Source organism: Leopardus geoffroyi, chromosome D2 (genome assembly GCF_018350155.1).
Source record: "Leopardus geoffroyi isolate Oge1 chromosome D2, O.geoffroyi_Oge1_pat1.0, whole genome shotgun sequence".
Classification (NCBI taxonomy): Eukaryota; Metazoa; Chordata; class Mammalia; order Carnivora; family Felidae; genus Leopardus; species Leopardus geoffroyi.
This window is the reverse complement of record NC_059334.1, coordinates 85,723,698-85,741,465: the sequence shown is the minus strand read 5'-3', so window position 1 is coordinate 85,741,465 and position 17,768 is coordinate 85,723,698. Positions and strand designations below refer to the sequence as shown.

Here is a 17,768-nt window from a genome sequence, read left to right as displayed (position 1 = left end):
AAGAATATCCTCCGCATGCTCATTAAATTGGCACAAAAATTTCTCCAGTGCAAATGAGACCTTCCCAAGTTCGCATGACTAGTCTGACTGCAAACAACACTCTTATGACCTCGGCACACGAAAACAAATCCCTCGTTTCTATATGGAAAGAGCAATGCAAAAACCAAGAATTAGGAAATATTTTTAAAGTAATAAATGGTAGACTATTTGACACTTTTAAACACTTACCTTTCTTCTAATTTGGGAGCTTTGGGGCAAATTGTATCTAGTTCGTCAGATGCTTCCAGCTCCTGAAATAAACACATGTGTAAGTTTAAGAAACATTCACTACAAGGCAACTCTCCTTGGTCGTACCCTGACACAGAATATCAATCAACCATCTCATCCGAAATACTTGGCATATACTCCAGATTCATATTCGTAAATGTAGAGATTCTTAAGAAATTCCTACTTTACATTTATTACAGCACTTACAAAAGTGTGCTCTACATGAAAATTCTTTACAAGGTACAGACTTCTCAGTTCTAACCTTGATTATGTCAAGTCCTCCTATGAGCTCCCCAGACACATAGAGCTGGGGATAGGTAGGCCAGTTGGAGTAGGTTTTGAGGCCCTGACGAACTTCTTCATCTGAGAAGATGTCAAAACTGCTAAACTGAATATTGTGTTTGTGAAGGATTTCCACCATCTGCTTGCTGAAACCTGCATAAGAAAAAGAAAATAAAGAACTTAGCTTCTCTCTTACACATGATTTTAAATTAATTCACAACACACATTAGCTACTGAACAAAGATGTCTGCCTCAATCTCACCCGTGATTTAATTAGCATGGCTATACAGCATGGAAAGAGAAAACAAATTCCAACAGCCCCTTATCTGACCTTGAAGTAAACCACGTGTTCAAGTGGGGCTTAGAGTTTAACACATTTGTGAATTTTTTAAAAAGTCTCTCTTTATCAATGTTCCTCTTCAGTATTAGGCATGATTTTGTTGTAGGAGAAATAAGGCTGGCCAGAAAGCCCCAGAACCTGCCCCACCCACCAACGAGACAAACAGTTGAGCCCTGGATGGCCACCCCACCTTCCCGCACATCCCCATCGATCAGGGGACGGATTCGGATGCCTCCACGGTCCCTCCCAGCCCTGCGGTCTGTGAGTCTATGAGAATGAACACTGGATGGGGGAAAAAAATCACAACAGTCATTTTTAACCACTCCGTGAGCATACTGAATCCCAGCCGTTTGGTTTCTGTTGCTCTGGAAGTGCTTCCTGAGTGTCCATTTCAGGAGCTCTCAGCCTATATGATCTTTAACAGAATAAATTATCTAGGTCGAGGAGGAATGTGTTCTGTTAGTGGACACTGGATACACTGAGTTTCAAAGCTGTCTTTGGTGTTGTTACATAGGAACTGTCAACAGGCTGACAGCGTCTTTCTCATCTGGTGCTGTTACCTGACAGTCTCCTTTTGAAAACCATTTACATTCCCCAAAGTATGTAATGTGATTTTTTTTTTTTTTTTTTTTTTACTGCACCATAGTGACAATCTTATGTTCCGTGATTTTATTATACTTTTGTGACACATTTCTGTCCTGTACTTTTTTGACATCATTTTCTTATTATGACATTAGTACTGAAGAATAAGAGTGTGAATACCAGTCTTTTATAAATCTATTCGTCTTGTCTGAAAAGAGGATATTTTTCTTTCCATAAGCTAATTCTTCCCAATTGTTTTTCAATACTTTGTACCACCTTACTCTTTTCACACACCATCCTTCTTTTCAAACAGTCATAATTCACTGGAAAATGACTTGTTCTTCAGGTGCAAAATTCCTATAGGATTTCACAGCATCGGCAAGTATTTTTAAATAAAATCAAACCATAAAATTCCGTGTAAGATTAATTGCAAGAATAGGCTTTACCTGGTGTCCTCCAAAAGCACTTTTACTACAAAAACGGGGATGTACTGCTGAGCTCCAAACAATTTTCAAATCTACAGTTTACTGAGATGAAGCGCTGGTATTTGTACGGCATCTAAGTTGCTTTCCCTACAACTGAAGTGTTAAGTTCATGTACAGCCTGAAGTAAAACACCGATTCTGAAATTTTTTTCGCTCATCTGGGAGTTCATTAGTAAACAGCTAACGGCTGATTGCTGATGGTTATTCTGTTGCCAATATATTAACTCATTTCTACTGTAACTGGCTGAGGAAAAGCTTTCTTTTAGCTTTAGGCAATTACATGCAGACTAGAAAGATTGATGGGGAATGTTCAGTTTTTAAGGGTTAAAGGAGCAGACTGGAAATGTTATGCTTAAGGATAAAACAGTGAGAAGGCTTCATTCCAATAACAAAATATTTACACACTTTTAAGAAAAACGTATGCACGCAATACAAATATTTAAAAGTAGAAGAACCACTTAGCTGTCACAGAACCACCGTTTCTGTCTGCAGTCATTTCTACTCATGACAGAAGGCATGAACAATAAGCCTGACTGGTACATTTCATCTAGTAACAATAAAACCCTAAAGCCCACTTCTCAACCTACAATGTTTGTGTCGGATTTAAAAAGAAAACCCTGTTAGATGACTTTCGCTGCAGAAGAAAAGTCTGTCCCGTGGTTCAAATACCCTTTGCTTTGCTAAAAGCTTTGTTAACTGAAATGGATACAAGAATTCCCAAATAACTTAATTAACCTGCATGTTCAAGGATTTAACATTCTGTTTAAAAAGATGTACATCTCAGTATGTCTTGAAAATCTGCCTAAAACACGAGAGCCCTCTCTTTCCTGTCCTCCTGAGGAGCACAGAGTAAGAATAATCTAGTTCTTTGACGACTGAAACCCTATCACCACGTCCAGCTCCTAACACACTACCCAGTTCTGCCAGGAGAAGCCAAAGCTGAGAGCCACAAAGACAGGGTGTAAAGTGTGAAAGGGCTGGGCTGAGATCAAGCGGGGCTCCAGGGCAGACCCTGAAATGGCTCTCAAGGTTTCCCTGACAGAAAATTTAAATGTTACACATTCATGTTTTCTGATTACCCGAAAGCCAGGTGGGGTCGGCTAATCAAACATCACCGCGGCTCCACTCCACAGAGGGGGCCCACGGGGAGTACCGGCTGCCACTGACAGCAGGGCCTTCCGAGGGAATTCTTTCCAAATATGGAAATACCAGCCAGTGGCGTTCGTGAGCACTGACGGTCACTGCTTGTACAGAGGAGGCTCCGCTTGTACCTCACCTTGGATGTGCGAACACAAGAGCAAAACCTATTTTCCACTAAGTGGGCTCAGAAAGGAAGAGGGTGAGTCGAGTACATTCCTGAAAGAGAACAGTTTCGAGATGAAGAGTCCGTGTAGCAGGGCACACAAAGGGGGACACAGAGCCAGAGGAGCATCAATGAAGGAAGTGGCAGGGTACAGGCACAAGAAAGGCACCTTCTAACTGATCCTTGAATAGATGTTTTATTAAAGAATACCAACATTCTAAAATGATCTATTTCCCATACGTCACTTACTTACTATATTTGATACAAAGACATGTTGTTACACAAATCAAGACCTCAGGAAACAGAAAAACTTGTCAAAACATAGTTATAAAAATTATAAAGAATAAAGCAAGTACTTGTTTGAAATGAAACTGTACCTGTTAAATTACATATATCTAAAAATCTTGTTTGAATTCCCCAATTACATCTCTTATTATCTAGATGTCTGTAATTGTTTTTCAGATTGTTCCAAAATGTTTGAAAGCTGCTTTTTTACTCTAACTTGCTTTTTATACACTCTTCTAAATAAATTAGGGTAATTCTAATTTATTTGAATAATCATACAACATCTGATTTGAAAAGGATCCCCAAGACTGGCTCCAACCCCAATGCCACCAAAGGAAGGACCAAAGGCACAGAAAGGGTCACTGACCTGTACCTATGTCACCAAGGGTGGCACTGGGCTGCAGCCCCCCTGCTGTGACACCCGGCCACTGTGCTTCCCCCTGCTGCCTCAGCACACCTTCCCCAAGCTGCGGGTTTTACCACCTGCCTATCTGGTGAGGTCACCACTCAGAAAAGAGCGAGAGGACGGTCCTGTTCGAACCCAAAGAAGAGAGCACTGTATCGGCTTTACTGCAGGTTTCCTACGTGGGAACCTGTCATACAGGTGCATCCACGTGACAGCCAGTTCCACTATTCATCACGTTTCGGTGAAGGCACTGAATAAACCCCGTCAGACTCACGTTGTAAGTGCTTGTTATTAGGTCACCACAGAAAGTACCAGAAAGGATTCTCCTGCCTGATAGGGGAAAGTAAACCAGCCACAACCTCTATTAAAAACAAACAACCACAACAGAGACTGACTCTTGCTACCTGGAGTTAACTCTGGTAGAGACAGAGTTTGCTTTTCAACATCTAAACAGCAAGCATCCTTGGACACGTAAATGCCAGCAAGGAAATTTTTCAAGTAGAAGTGAGAGCCAAAGGAGCCTTTTATTGTTTTAAGATAGGACTCAACATGAAACTTTATCTTTAAAACTGGACTTTTTCAGAATCTAATGTGTAATTTGCTAACCATATAGGGAAGAATTCACAATTAAAGCTATGCTAGAAGCGAGGTTATGTTTATAAAGTCACACTGGACATGCAGTAACCTTATCAACAGCACACTCAATTTTACTGCCACCTATCTGAAAAAAACTCCCCCCTGTATAGTTGAAACAAACCGATTCTCAGCAGCATCATCAAAAGGCATTAAATGCTCAATTATGAAGCATAATAATGTACTAGGCATAGTAAAAAGAAAATAACATAAACCCAATACCAGAGGGGTCAAATAAACCCTAAAACTTACTTCAGGAGAAAATTACAAGCGTATATATACATGTATATGTATATGTATATGTGTATGTGTATGTGTATGTGTGTGTGTGTGTGTGTGTGTGTGTGTGTGTGGGTAGGTGGGTGGGTGTATACATACACAGAAAATAAGAGCACCTACAAACTGGAAATGACAGCAGTAGTTGAACACTAGTCGCATAATTCGATGTGCGACAACAGGGAAGGCCAAAGTACGGGGGAGACACAGAACCACCACCAAAATTCTGAAAATTTTTAAACCGCTCAATCTGGGCAAGGTGAATAAAAAGAGACTCCCAAGAGAGACAGGAAACCATTAACAGCAAAAAGAACTGAACAGACAAAAGCCCATTCACACAACAGCAATGCCCTCCCAACTCTGCTCCCAGTCAGCTGAGTGGCTTTCCGTCTCTGGGTGCTTATTACATAAAAATCTTCAACTGGATGACTTCTAAGAAGCCTCTGGGTTCTGAAATTCTCTGTGTCTGTGGTGCAAAACAGATTCTCACCACCTCAATACAGAGTGTCAGCGGGAATTAGGACCTTCCGGATTTCCTAAAGCAGTCTCCACACAGGCGAAGGAGGGACGGTGTGGCAGGACCAGAGCACGCCCACCCAGCCGCACCCCACGCCGGTGGAGCCCACTCTGCTCGCGTCCATGTGAAAGCAGCTTCTTACCACAGCGGGGCTCCTGAGGAGTCCCCTTCATAAACAACATGCAAGGGGCAGCATGAGTTAGTTTCTTCAGGCGCAGGTTGAGGTCTTCTTTAGGATGCTCATTACCGCTGGGTGGGAAGGAGCCGCTAGATGCGTGTCGCTGAACTTTTTTGGTCAACTCTGGGGCGTGTGCACCATCTAATCGGTCAATTTTCTGAGAATTCTGAAGTTAAAAAAGTCATTTAAAATACGTGTGGCATAAAGCTCCAAAATTATAACAAGCACGAATCCACAGCTCTAGCTGATTTTTAAAGAGGTCAACACTACTTACTATTAGGTGAGTTTTTAAAACTCTGATTACCAATTGGCGGAATGCATCTCCATTTTAGAAATACATAACTGTTTTCTTTCATCCCCTTTTTGGGAACATACTAGGAAAACATCGCTACACCTCAAACTCAAACCAGATCAGAGTCCAACCTTAAAGAGAAAAGATTTCCTCCACCCTCGTGGGGATTAATCTGTTACTAAGTACAAATGCAGTATTTGGAGGAACTGTGGGGACACTCAGGGGTGCCCTGAAGCACAGATTTGCACCTGCTTCCTAAGAGAGTCATTAATCAAACCAGGACCAGCCAGATGTTCCATTATGTCCAGGCACATGCCCTAAGCAACCAACTTTTACCCAACGGAGGGGACATTTTGCGTCTATAGCCAAGTATCTGGATTGTTCTCCAGAAGCTCCAATTCTGGTTGCTGGTCCTCTACGTGGCCCATATCACTTCTGCAGGATGCCCCAGGCCAAGCTTTAGCATCAATGCAAACAAGGAGACTACAAGAAGACGGGGCAAAGCCAGGAACAACTGAGTGTCTAACGTTCACGGATCAGGGAAAGGGGCAAAGGAACCAAGATTCAGCCCCCTGGCCCACTACAGATGCAGGATCTCTTGTGCCATCCTTGTCCTTACCTTGAAAAACAGAAAGGTGGGAACAGAACTAATTTCATATTTTTCAGATACTTCAGGAACGGCTTCAGCTTCCAACTTTAAAAACAAAAGAATATAAAGCTTGATTATGAAAAGGTCCTTTTTTACGACTTCAATATGTCTACCAGATTCACATGCAGCATCCCTTCAAGTAGGTGATGTTTCTAAAGAGTCTGGTACAAAAGTTTATGACACATTTACATTTAAATGAGACTCACTGGGCTGGTGTGTCATCCACTGAGTCCGCAGTGTCAAAACAGGTTCAGAGGTTTTTATTTTGTTGCACATTTCAAAAGATGCCTGGAGGCTGTGAATAAAATTTTTGGTGCACTAGTGACCTAGTAAATTTTCAATCATATGCAGCTACTACTATATTGAAATCCATAAATCACTGACCCCAGTTATGTCATGATTACAGTGCTTATTTTCTGCCCACAGCAATTCTTGCTGTTTGCTCTATTGACTAATTTCAAGAGGCAGTACATCATGACTGACAGTTGCAGCCTTCTGCAAATTATGAAGCAAAAAGGAGTATTTCTTCAATAAACTATTGATGTCTGATAAATTTTACTTTTAACCCCTGCCAGGCTGCCGGACACTAGGCAGAGATCTTGCTAGGTTATCTACTTCTGGGTCTATTCATACATTTAAATGCATTTTCAATAAGATGACTGCATTCTGCTTGATGATTTCCTTGAGGCCCCTCAACGAGACACGATGTGTTACCTGACATATGAATTTTACACAACTCAATTTCTAAATAATTAGAACACAGTTCCTGTAAGCTATTTATGTGCAGGATTTTGTAAACAATACACTTTGAGAGAAACTAAGACATAATATTGTATCCTTCCCTCACAGGACTTTCAATTTAATATAAACTTTTTAAAACCAATAAAAATCTGAATTCACATTATACCTGTAGGAAATAAAATTTATTGGGGCGCCTGGGTGGCGCAGTCGGTTAAGCGTCCGACTTCAGCCAGGTCATGATCTCGCGGTCCGTGAGTTCGAGCCCCGCGTCGGGCTCTGGGCTGATGGCTCAGAGCCTGGAGCCTGTTTCCGATTCTGTGTCTCCCTCTCTCTCTGCCCCTCCCCCGTTCATGCTCTGTCTCTCTCTGTCCCAAAAATAAATAAACGTTGAAAAAAAAAAATTAAAATTTATTGATAAATTATACTGTTAGAAGAGTTAAAGATATATATCCTGTATTCTTCCAGGAAGAGAAGGTTTCCACTGGGCTTGAAACACTATTCTTATCTAGAGCCTTCCCCAATCCAGCATCCATCTATCCAAATGAACCTGGACGGTAAGTGGGAGGCACAGTCATTCGTCTTTGGTTTCTATCTTCTGTCTCACACATTCCCGGGTGCTCTTTTACTACTTTATTTTTATTTCTTCAAAACGCCCTTTAGACAAATATTTTTAATTACTTCATCTTTCAAAATGTATTAACGTGAAAATTATATACGTTTCAAGTCAACATCAACTGTTCAATAAACTAAAAAAAATGAACAGAGAGAAGACAAAGCATGTGGAGACCACTATGTAGAACACGCTTTCTGAAAGTTCTGAAAACTTCTGTGCCGTTTTCTTTCATACAATTGCACACTCAAAGCAAATAACAGCAGAGCAGGCGATGACTAGGGCAGCTCGTTATTTTCTCTTGCAAATAATACCCCTAGAGTGCCCGGCACACACTGGCACTGGGTGAGGCTCAGTTACGATCCCTATCTTTGGTACAACTGGATTCTAACAGCAAAATAACACAAATTTTAAAAAGGGGCAGTACTAAGGGGCACCTGGGTGGCTCAGCAGGTTGAGCGTCCGACTTCGGCGCAGGTCATGATCTCACAGTCTGTGAGTTCGAGCCCGAGTTGGGCTCTGTGAGCCGGGAGCCTGGCGACTGCTTCTGATTCCGTGTCTCCCTGTCTCTGCCCCTGACCCGGCTCATGCTCTAGCTCTCTCAAAAATAAATAAACATTAAAAAAAAAAAAAAACGTTTTTAATAAAAGAAAGGGGGCAATACTCAGCAAAAACAAGATACTATGGTCTTAAACCAAACCAAAACAGGCAACATCAGGAATCATAAAAACACATTCCTCTGTGCTGCTTAAAGTTGACCTCTTCTCATATTCCTGCTGGTTTCCAAGGGTCTCCGTTAGTGACAATTCTTCTAGGAAGCAAATCATCCTCTTGAAATTCCTAAAGCCAGGAGGATCGCCACAAGTACCTCTCCTCAATATAGCTCCCAGCGAGATGACATCTTCTTCGTAAGACAAAGGCAGTGGTGACAAACAAATCCTCCCAGAGCAGGGGCCAGGACTGTCACTAAAGGCACAGCCATTCTCCCAGAACATCAAGGGTTATCTGAGGCCCTAAAACCTCTGCAGCAGTAAAATTCTCTGGAAACATTTTTATTGGATGTAAAGCAACATGACAGTTCTATCAATGAAAATAGAAAATAAATAAATACTGAAAAGTGAGCTGCATTCAGAAAAGACCAACGGCAGTCAATAATAGCTATCTTTCATGGAAAACCTACTCGGTGCCATAAACCACAACAGGCTCTTTGCACTCAATTGCCTAAACTACTTAACACCTGGAAAAGTGTATGGTACATTATCATCTCAACCTTACAGGGGGCTAGGTAAAGATGTAACTTGTCCCAAAACACACAGTCACTGGGTAGGAGAGCTGAGAAATAAACCCAAGACTGACTACAAAACCTATGCTTTTTTTCACTATACTACGGTAAACTTTTTCTACTCTATCGATCAAAAAGAAAGATTAAATTTCAAAGATAGGATTTATACATGACTTTAGCCCTCACCAAACACGAACGTTTCCAGAATGGAATTTCAGACAGAATGCCTTTGTTGGGAACCATCTACTTCCTGAACCATGACTCTCAAACTCAGACCCTTCCCGTGTGCAGTCGGGTGAGGAGAGGCAGGGAGCTGTTACCACAGCAAGGTTAACTGCAGAGGTAGAGAACTCTCTCTCTAGAGGGTCACCAAAGACCACTATGATGGTAATGGCTGACAGCTATGATTAATCTAAGCCAGACACTGTTCTAAGTGCAGTTTGTATACTGAGTCATTTAATCTGCACGATCATAGACGCTGTCATTACACCTAACTAACAGAAAAAACTAGAATTTAAGGAGGTTAGGTAACTCAGCCAAGATTCCAAAATGGTGAGCAGTGGAGGAGGGCAGTGTAGCTCCAGAGCCAAGCTCCTCTCTACACCGCCAAGCTACCATTTCACCAAAGCCAATGGTTACTCTTTGTTCATCATGTTACTGACCTTTCAGTATCATTAGTACAACCGCACCCACCTTCTCATGATACCTTTCACTTGGCTTTCCATGTTTTGTTTAGTTTTTCCTATAACTCTCATGACTCAGTCTCTTTGGCTTCTTCCCTCACATCTGGCCAACCTCTCCACGGCTGGCACATCCCAGGACTTGGTTCTGAGTGCACTTCTCTTATTTACGCTCATCCTGCCTGAGCGGTCTCCTCTAAGAAACACCAATATGGCGACAACGCCCAAGTTGTATCCAGGCCAGACCTCCCCGCTCAGCTTCAAGCTACACACTTGACACCTGCATGTGGATCTCTACCAGGCATTTCCCACCAAGCCTGTTCCTCCCCAGGGCATCTCTGTCTTCTTTCATCCAGCCAGTGATCCAATCAGAAGGAAGACAACTTTGATTACTCCATTTCCCTCACCCGACATCCAATCCGTTAACAGGTCTTCTGGGTTCCCCCTCCAAAATACAAGCCAAATCAGACCATGACGTCATTTCGATGCTCCCTTGCCACCAGTGTCCAAGGCATCTCTTACCTGGCCTGTGAAATAGCCTCCTAACGTGCGTACTTGCTTCCAGTCTGCATCCTTCCGCCACTTCAACCCACTCCCCACAGGACAGCCAGGTAAGCACTTAAAACCAGAAACTGATGTGTCACTTCCCCTGCACTCAAAATAAAACCCAAACTCCACCAGTGCCCACAGGTCATGTGGCTGTTGCCTCCCCTTCCAGCCTCCTGCCATACCCTCTCCCCCTTCACTGGCCCCACCGGTGGCCCATATGCAGGCCAGGCCCTCCAGCAGTACTCACTTGCTAATCCACAGCCTAAAAGTTTGTCCTGGCTCTCCCAAGGACAGCTCCTTTTCCTTTTCCAGCTCTCTTACTAGATGCAGCTCTCCAGCCAGACCGGAATAAAGCACCCATCAGCCCAGGTTCTCTTCTTCCACACCCGATTTCTTTCCTTTCAGAACTATTCTCTGAAATTACCTTGATAATGTTACCCGATTACCCTATTGCTGTGTACCCCCAGTGACTAGCATAGTAGTTGCCTGTAAGTGTTGAGTAAATAAATTTTGACACAATACTGAATAAATGGTCGTCACTATTGCTAAGCCAACAACGGGAGTGACCACTGGCCAGTGTGGCACTGATCCCCAAGGCTGAGGAGAGAACAATTAAACCTGACATTCAGGAATATTTTGCTAAACATCAAAAAGAGGCTTCTTTCTAACTCTGTGACTTGTGATATTAAAGGAAAACCTTTTGAAGTAAAATTCCTTGTCCAAATAGACCCTTAATGTTTTTGATAGCTTTTTAAAAGACCTTTACCAAACGTAGCCCAGGAATGGCTAATGAACTGTTAATTGTCAATTTTTTTTTTTTTAATTACCAAGACAGCATAAGTAAAAACTAGGATATTTTTAAGATTTAGCAATTCCACTTGAATTATCTGAGAGGGATTTTTAGAGTTCTCCAAAAATGGAATCCTACATACGTTCTCTAAGATGCCAAATAAACTGGTCAGTATTCTCTGACACTGAAAAACAGGAATTCAGCTAAGTGGTACCTAGTTACACAGCTGGCTGGTACCCTTCTGGAGATGACCCTACATTGTCTGTTTACAAATACTAACTGCACAGACATTTAGAATTGAACATTTCTATAACCACATAGAAATTATCTATACTGATTTTAGAGACCCTTAGAAACTGAACTGTGAGCTGTATTTTAAGATGCTTGTGCATTCAAGAATCAAATTATAACAATTCCTATTTTTTAAGAATCAAAAAATACAAATTTAAGTATCTAACTCCTATACCTTTGCCTTCATATCTGAAGTTACAATGGACGTAAAATTCAAGTTCAGCAGGAACTATACAAATCAGATTACTACTAAATGAAATACAGTAGTACAAAACCTCACCAACCAGGTGGCCAATAAGCTTGACTTTGAGATTTTATGTACCAAAGTGCCTTATATGGTAAAATGAGTACCACGGCTTAATTGAATCAGAATACCAAGCTGGAAGAGGGGTGGGGGAGGCTGGCATAGGAGATGGAAGCCAATGACACAAAGGAAAGCAATAAAAAAATGAAAACAAGGTAAGGTACAGGTCTCTACTTCAAATATCCCACCACCTACTCAAGAAGCCAAATAAAACAGGAATTAAACGACAGAACAGACAAAAGTACAAGATATTCTCTAATCGTTGAACCATAGGCACAGACTAAGTTTGGAGATGGAAAAAAAAAAAAAAAAAAAAAAAAAGCCACAGGGGTACATGGGAGACTTCATACAAAATGGATTTGAGGGGCGCCTGGGTGGCGCAGTCGGTTAAGCATCCGACTTCGGCCAGGTCGCGATCTCGCGGTCCGTGAGTTCGAGCCCCGCATCAGGCTCTGGGCTGATGGCTCGGAGCCTGGAGCCTGTTTCCAATTCTGTGTCTCCCTCTCTCTCTGCCCCTACCCCGTTCATGCTCTGTCTCTCTCTGTCCCAAAAAAAATAAATAAACGTTGAAAAAAAAAATTAAAAAAAAAAATGGATTTGATTTGAATCATCATGTTAACAGCACACCTTAAAAATATACAATTCTCATTTGAAGAAAAAAATAATAAATTTAATGTAACAAATTGAATAAAATATTTCAATTAATAATTTAAATCACAATAAAATCAAACGTAAAATAAAAAAAAAATGAACAGCCACTCTACGAAAAGACAAATCTGACTCGGACCTCGAATAGAACTACTGGTACCCAACTACACCATCACAAGGAGCCTTATGCTGTTCTCGCTCCTTCCCACCCCACTACCACACCCTAGACCTTGAAAGATTCTATCTACCAAACAAGGGAGTAAACAATAAACGTGTATTCCCGTTTTAAAGGCAAAGAGTTGGGGCGCCTGGGTGGCTCAGTCGGTTGAGCGTCTGACTTCGGCTCGGGTCATGATCTCACAGTCTGTGGGTTCGAGCCCCCTCCCCCCGGTCGGGCTCTGTGCTGACAGCTCAGAGCCTGGAGCCTGCTTCGGATTCTGTGTCTCCCTCTCTCTCTCTGCCCCTCCCCTGTTCATGCTCTGTCTCTGTCTCAAAAATAAATAAAAACTTTAAAAAAACAATAAATTAAAGAAACAAAATTAAAAAATTTAAAGACAAAGAGCTAACAAACTGACTTTACACATTTTGAAAAGCAAGGACATGTAACATTTTAATTAGCCATTTAATTTTACTCTGAACAAATGTTAAGTTTTCAGTAAGACTTTGGGCAATAAGAGCGACTCCTATGTCTCCTTGAAGGCCTTGGAGGTGTGCGAACCTCCTGTGGGGCCCAGAGCCTTGGGTTCGGGCTAGATGGGACAGCCAATGCGCAACAGTGAATCACCGCAAGGCACGGGCATAGACGTGGTGCCAAGGAGCGTGCGTGCACTTCATCACCAGCGCATCAGTACAGGAAGGAGGATGTTCGTTCACGTGCAATAAATGTGAGAGTCCTGCCTTTCAACAACCTGTTCCAGTGAGCACAGACTAATTCGGACCAAAACGTATGCTAACTTTTCTCAGGTATTACTTTCCCATTGTCTACAAAACAAGAAACTGTTGGTGGTCACAAAACTCTACACTCAAAGTATTAAAGGGGCGCCTGGGTGGCTCAGTCGGTTAAGCGTCCAACTTTGACTCAGGTCACTGTCTCACGGTTCATGGGTTCCAGCCCCGCGTCGGGCTCTGTGCTGACAGCTCGGAGCCTGGAGCCTGGACCCTGCTTCAGATTCTGTGTCTCCCTCCCTCTGCCCCTCCCCTGCTTATGCTCTGTGTGTATCTCAAAATAAACAAACAGTAAAAAAAAAAAAGAAAAAAAAAATTAAGTATTAATAACATTATGCTTGAGATCACCTACATGATGACTTTGGAAATCTAAGTTATAAAATGGACTTATCTCTATAATTCACAAGTCAAAAATGCCAGACTGTTGGCAGTCAAAAAACAAACAAAAAAAACTAAGAAATCAAATTAAAAGACACAGAGCAGAACATCAGTTCCCTTCCCTAGACTGTTCAAAAAGTTCTCAATAACAAAAGACAGTTATTTTAAAATGAACTGCACCCTCTCTTACTGGGGAATGCCAACAGACCTCTCAAATATTTTACTTCTTATTTGCTCACCAATTAAATTACCTACCTTACAAAGTCCACTGCAGGTTACCCCTGCCATTTAAAGACCAACTACTCCACAGAGTGAATTTTCAGAAAGTAATGACTCCTGGGAGAACTGCCCCACCTAGCGCCACCCCCTACCCCCGAGAGGCAGGTGCAGGAGGGCTCAGGCATCCCCAGCAGACCAGGACTTCCAACGCCTGGCGAGACACTTAAGCACTTGAACAACTTAAAATCTCACTGCCAAGTGTGGTACCAATGTGAGAAGTAATTCTATAGTCTCTTTAAATAAACCATTCAGATGGCAGCTCAGAACAATGTGTTACCTAAACCTGTAACATTATACACATAAAAGCAGACTTGCAACAATTACCATCATCTTGATTAATCTTATGATTGAAATGTTTAATCATTCATTCCACTTGTAATCATTATCTTTTATCACTGACCAAACATGCAGTTTTAATGTCTCCTTCTATTATTTATACTGGACATTTTAGGGTTACATTCTAAGGTTACATTTACACATTTCATTGGAATTTTAAATAAGTCCTTAAATTTTAAAAAGCTAGCTATTACTTTTATATTTGCTCTATCTTCATTTAAAAAAAAAAAAAAGAAAACACTGAAAGGATTCATGCAAAATTAACACAGGCAGCCCCTTCTTTATAGGGCAGGACAGCAGCGGGGGGGGGGGGGGGGGAGTGCGGGGGAGCTTCGCGTTGTACACCTTTCACGCTGTTGTGATTTTGAGACATCTAACTGCAACACCATTCAAAGCACACTCATCTGTACAGAAACTGCCTGAAAGTTTTATCTCCTGTTACACAGATGAATTAGCCTTCAGAATTCTGTTTTCAGTTGATACAGAAAGCGGAAAATAAGAGATGTCACTTTTAACCCCACATGTGGGTATATTTGCTAAACATGTCCTCTGAACTCACAAATTCTGGTTTCATAAAATAAGGCTTTGGTCTTTCTTGTTTCTTTAAATCTGAAGGATTCAAGTTTCTGAAACCAGGGTTTCATTTCTAAGATTCTCGGCTTCTCTACTGTGGCTTTGTTGTTTCAACCAGTACTAAGTCCTGAATGACAGCATTAAATGTGCTAAACCAAGTAGCTAATCCACAGCCTCAGCTATCACTTCCTAGTACGTGCCCACCCAAGACACAAACTAGGAACTAGAGCATGCAAAGCTGGGTGAAAACAAGGCAAGCCAGAGAGACACCAGATTCCTTCCTTCTCTGCTTCCTAAACAGGTCAGCAAAGCTTTCGGTTTCTCCTATGGGTCTGCATTTACCTGACCCCAGATCCCAGATAGCAGCTTCTTTCCGTTCCCTGGGTTCCCAGCCGCCTCACACACCCTTTCTCCAATCACTTGGCACATCACACCTTGCTCTTCAATGAAGCAAGCTCTGTTAGTATTTTTACCGTACTAAAACCACAATGGCCCACACTGAATGATCTAGTCTGCTTCTGTTCACAAACATCCCCGCTGCTCATCCTGCAATCTACCAAGCATGTGTCGGGGAAAGTATGGTGATTGTTACACGACTCGGTACTTGAGAAATGCAAAGCAATTTTAAGATTTTTAAGAATAATCTACTGCAAAAATAACAAATGCACCAACTATAGATGTAGAATCCCACACCCCTCCTCCCTTACGTTAGTAAAATGCAGTCTGCATCATAAGTCAGAATTAAGCTCACAAAAGATGCGACACTGGAAATACAATACCTTCACAAATGAAACTTGAGGGTGCTCTTTGGCCAACTCTGCCATCACGTCGTTCATCTGGGCACACTGCGGAGCCCATGGCGCCCAAAAATGGACCACGAGGAGGGACCTAGAAATCAACAAAACGCAATGTTTCAAAGCTAAAGTGTCTTTTAAAATAAGGAGATATGTATATATATTCAATTCTATTACCAAAAAACCTGTACAAGAACTGCCTGAATTGCTTTTGTACTGCTACAATTTTGTTGTATTAAACAAAGACTGAAATGGAAGGCTTGCAAGGTCTTGATAATCTTTCGGATGAACTTTCAAGTCAATGGTATCTCTTGAGTGAAGACTTAGTTCATATGAAGTGGTTCTAAATATTCATCCATCTCAACTCACAGTCCTATAAATCAATTATGTTCTCAGATCCTTAGGAAAGGCGGAAACTAGATGTCTGCACGATGTCTCTGAAAAGGGACTGCAGATAGATGGTCACTACAAATTCTAGGATTCACTTTCTAAGCACAGTACTGTGGAGGCAGAGGTATAGTTGTGACCACAGGAACAGGAATAAAATGTTGAAAATGAAGGCACGCAGGCAGAAAACAGGGGGAAAAAAAGAAATTACTTTTTACAACGACATCCTTTTTTTACATTATACTACAAAAGATTTTCTAAAAATTGATAGTATGAACAGACAGGACAGTGGATTAATAAATTGTTGACTAAGTTCTTAGGCATCTCAGTGTATATTTATCAACTATTTTCATACAAAATTGTCTTGGCAAAGATACCTTTTAAGTCTATCCTCATACTGAACTTAAACACCCTTCCACAGAATTCTAAGTTCAAATATAACCACCCCCAATCGGAAAAAATGTGAAAAAGCAGGAAAAAAACACAATTTTTTAAAAAAAAATGTTACATAGAGAAAGGAAGTAAGGACAACTAACCTGTGGGTAAGCAAAGGAGTGGCAGCCTGTAAAACCAGTGAAGCAGTACGGCTGAGAGAAGAGTGAGCCTCCCATCCAGCGTCAGAGAACAGAACGAAAGGGGTTTCAGAGGTAGGAGGGGCAGGATTTGGTTGGTGACCTTAGAAGCAAGGGCTAGAGCGACTCCAAGTTTCAGTGACTGACGGATGACCAGCGGTGGCAGCAGGCATGGGTCACATATACTAGCCGCTAACCTGAGAGGAGAGGAAACCTGGTGGGCTGCTAGTGATGGTCTCAAACTCAGGAAAGAAGTCTGTGCTTCATCTGCAGACAGACTTGGGAATCAAGAAACAGAGCTGGCACAAGCCCTCCAAAAACACAGAAGTAAGAGCCTCTGGACTCATCAACAGGAGTTGGGACAGACAAAGGAAAAGGAAGCCGGCAGTAGACCAGAAAATGGAGCCTAAATGGAACATTCTGGGGCTCGATTCTGTTGTGCCCCTCAAAGGTTAAAGGGCCTCGCAGAAGTCAAGAGAAGGAGGAGGAAAGAATGACAACCATCCGATGCAGGTGGCAGGGCACCAGCAACGCTGGACGGCAGAAGCACAAGTCGGACTGCAGCAGGTTGCTAGAAATCTACGCTTTAATAAGAGATCTGTCGGGGCGCCTGGGTGGCGCAGTCGGTTAAGCGTCCGACTTCAGCCAGGTCACGATCTCGCGGTCTGTGAGTTCGAGCCCCGCGTCGGGCTCTGGGCTGATGGCTCAGAGCCTGGAGCCTGTTTCCGATTCTGTGTCTCCCTCTCTCTCTGCCCCTTCCCCGTTCATGCTCTGTCTCTCTCTGTCCCAAAAATAAATAAATGTTGAAAAAAAAATTAAAAAAAAAAAAAAAAAAAGAGATCTGTCTGTAAACAGGGGGAGTCCCAGGCAGAGGCAAAGACAGGCTCAAGGGATTGGCTTTTTTTTTTTTTTTTAGTTTATTTATTACGAGAGAGAGAAAAAATGTGAGCGGGGGAGGGGCAGAGAGCGTGAAGAAAGAATCCCAAGCAGGCTCCACACTCAGTGCAGAGCCGGATGCAGGGCTCAAACCCACAAACTGTGAGATCATGACCTGAACCTAAACTGGATGCTTAACTGACTGAGCCACCCAGGCGCCCCTGTTTTTTTTAATACAA

At 42.1% G+C, this 17,768-nt stretch overlaps 1 protein-coding gene across 2 annotated transcripts in view; it reads right to left on the bottom strand.

Annotated features, from left to right (window-relative positions):
- Positions 1-17,768, bottom strand: part of GLRX3 (glutaredoxin 3) — a 32,459-nt gene that overhangs the window by 10,040 nt on the left and 4,651 nt on the right. For both annotated transcript variants that reach the window (XR_006701774.1, XM_045439268.1), the window contains exons 2-6: positions 15,680-15,788; positions 6,465-6,539; positions 5,518-5,719; positions 530-702; positions 229-290 (exon numbers count right to left, since the gene is read on the bottom strand). Coding sequence is in view for 1 of the 2 variants with exons in the window: in XM_045439268.1 (XP_045295224.1) it covers positions 229-290; positions 530-702; positions 5,518-5,719; positions 6,465-6,539; positions 15,680-15,788 (621 nt within the window). In the remaining variant the exon portion in view is untranslated. The remainder of the gene's footprint in view (positions 1-228; positions 291-529; positions 703-5,517; positions 5,720-6,464; positions 6,540-15,679; positions 15,789-17,768) is intronic.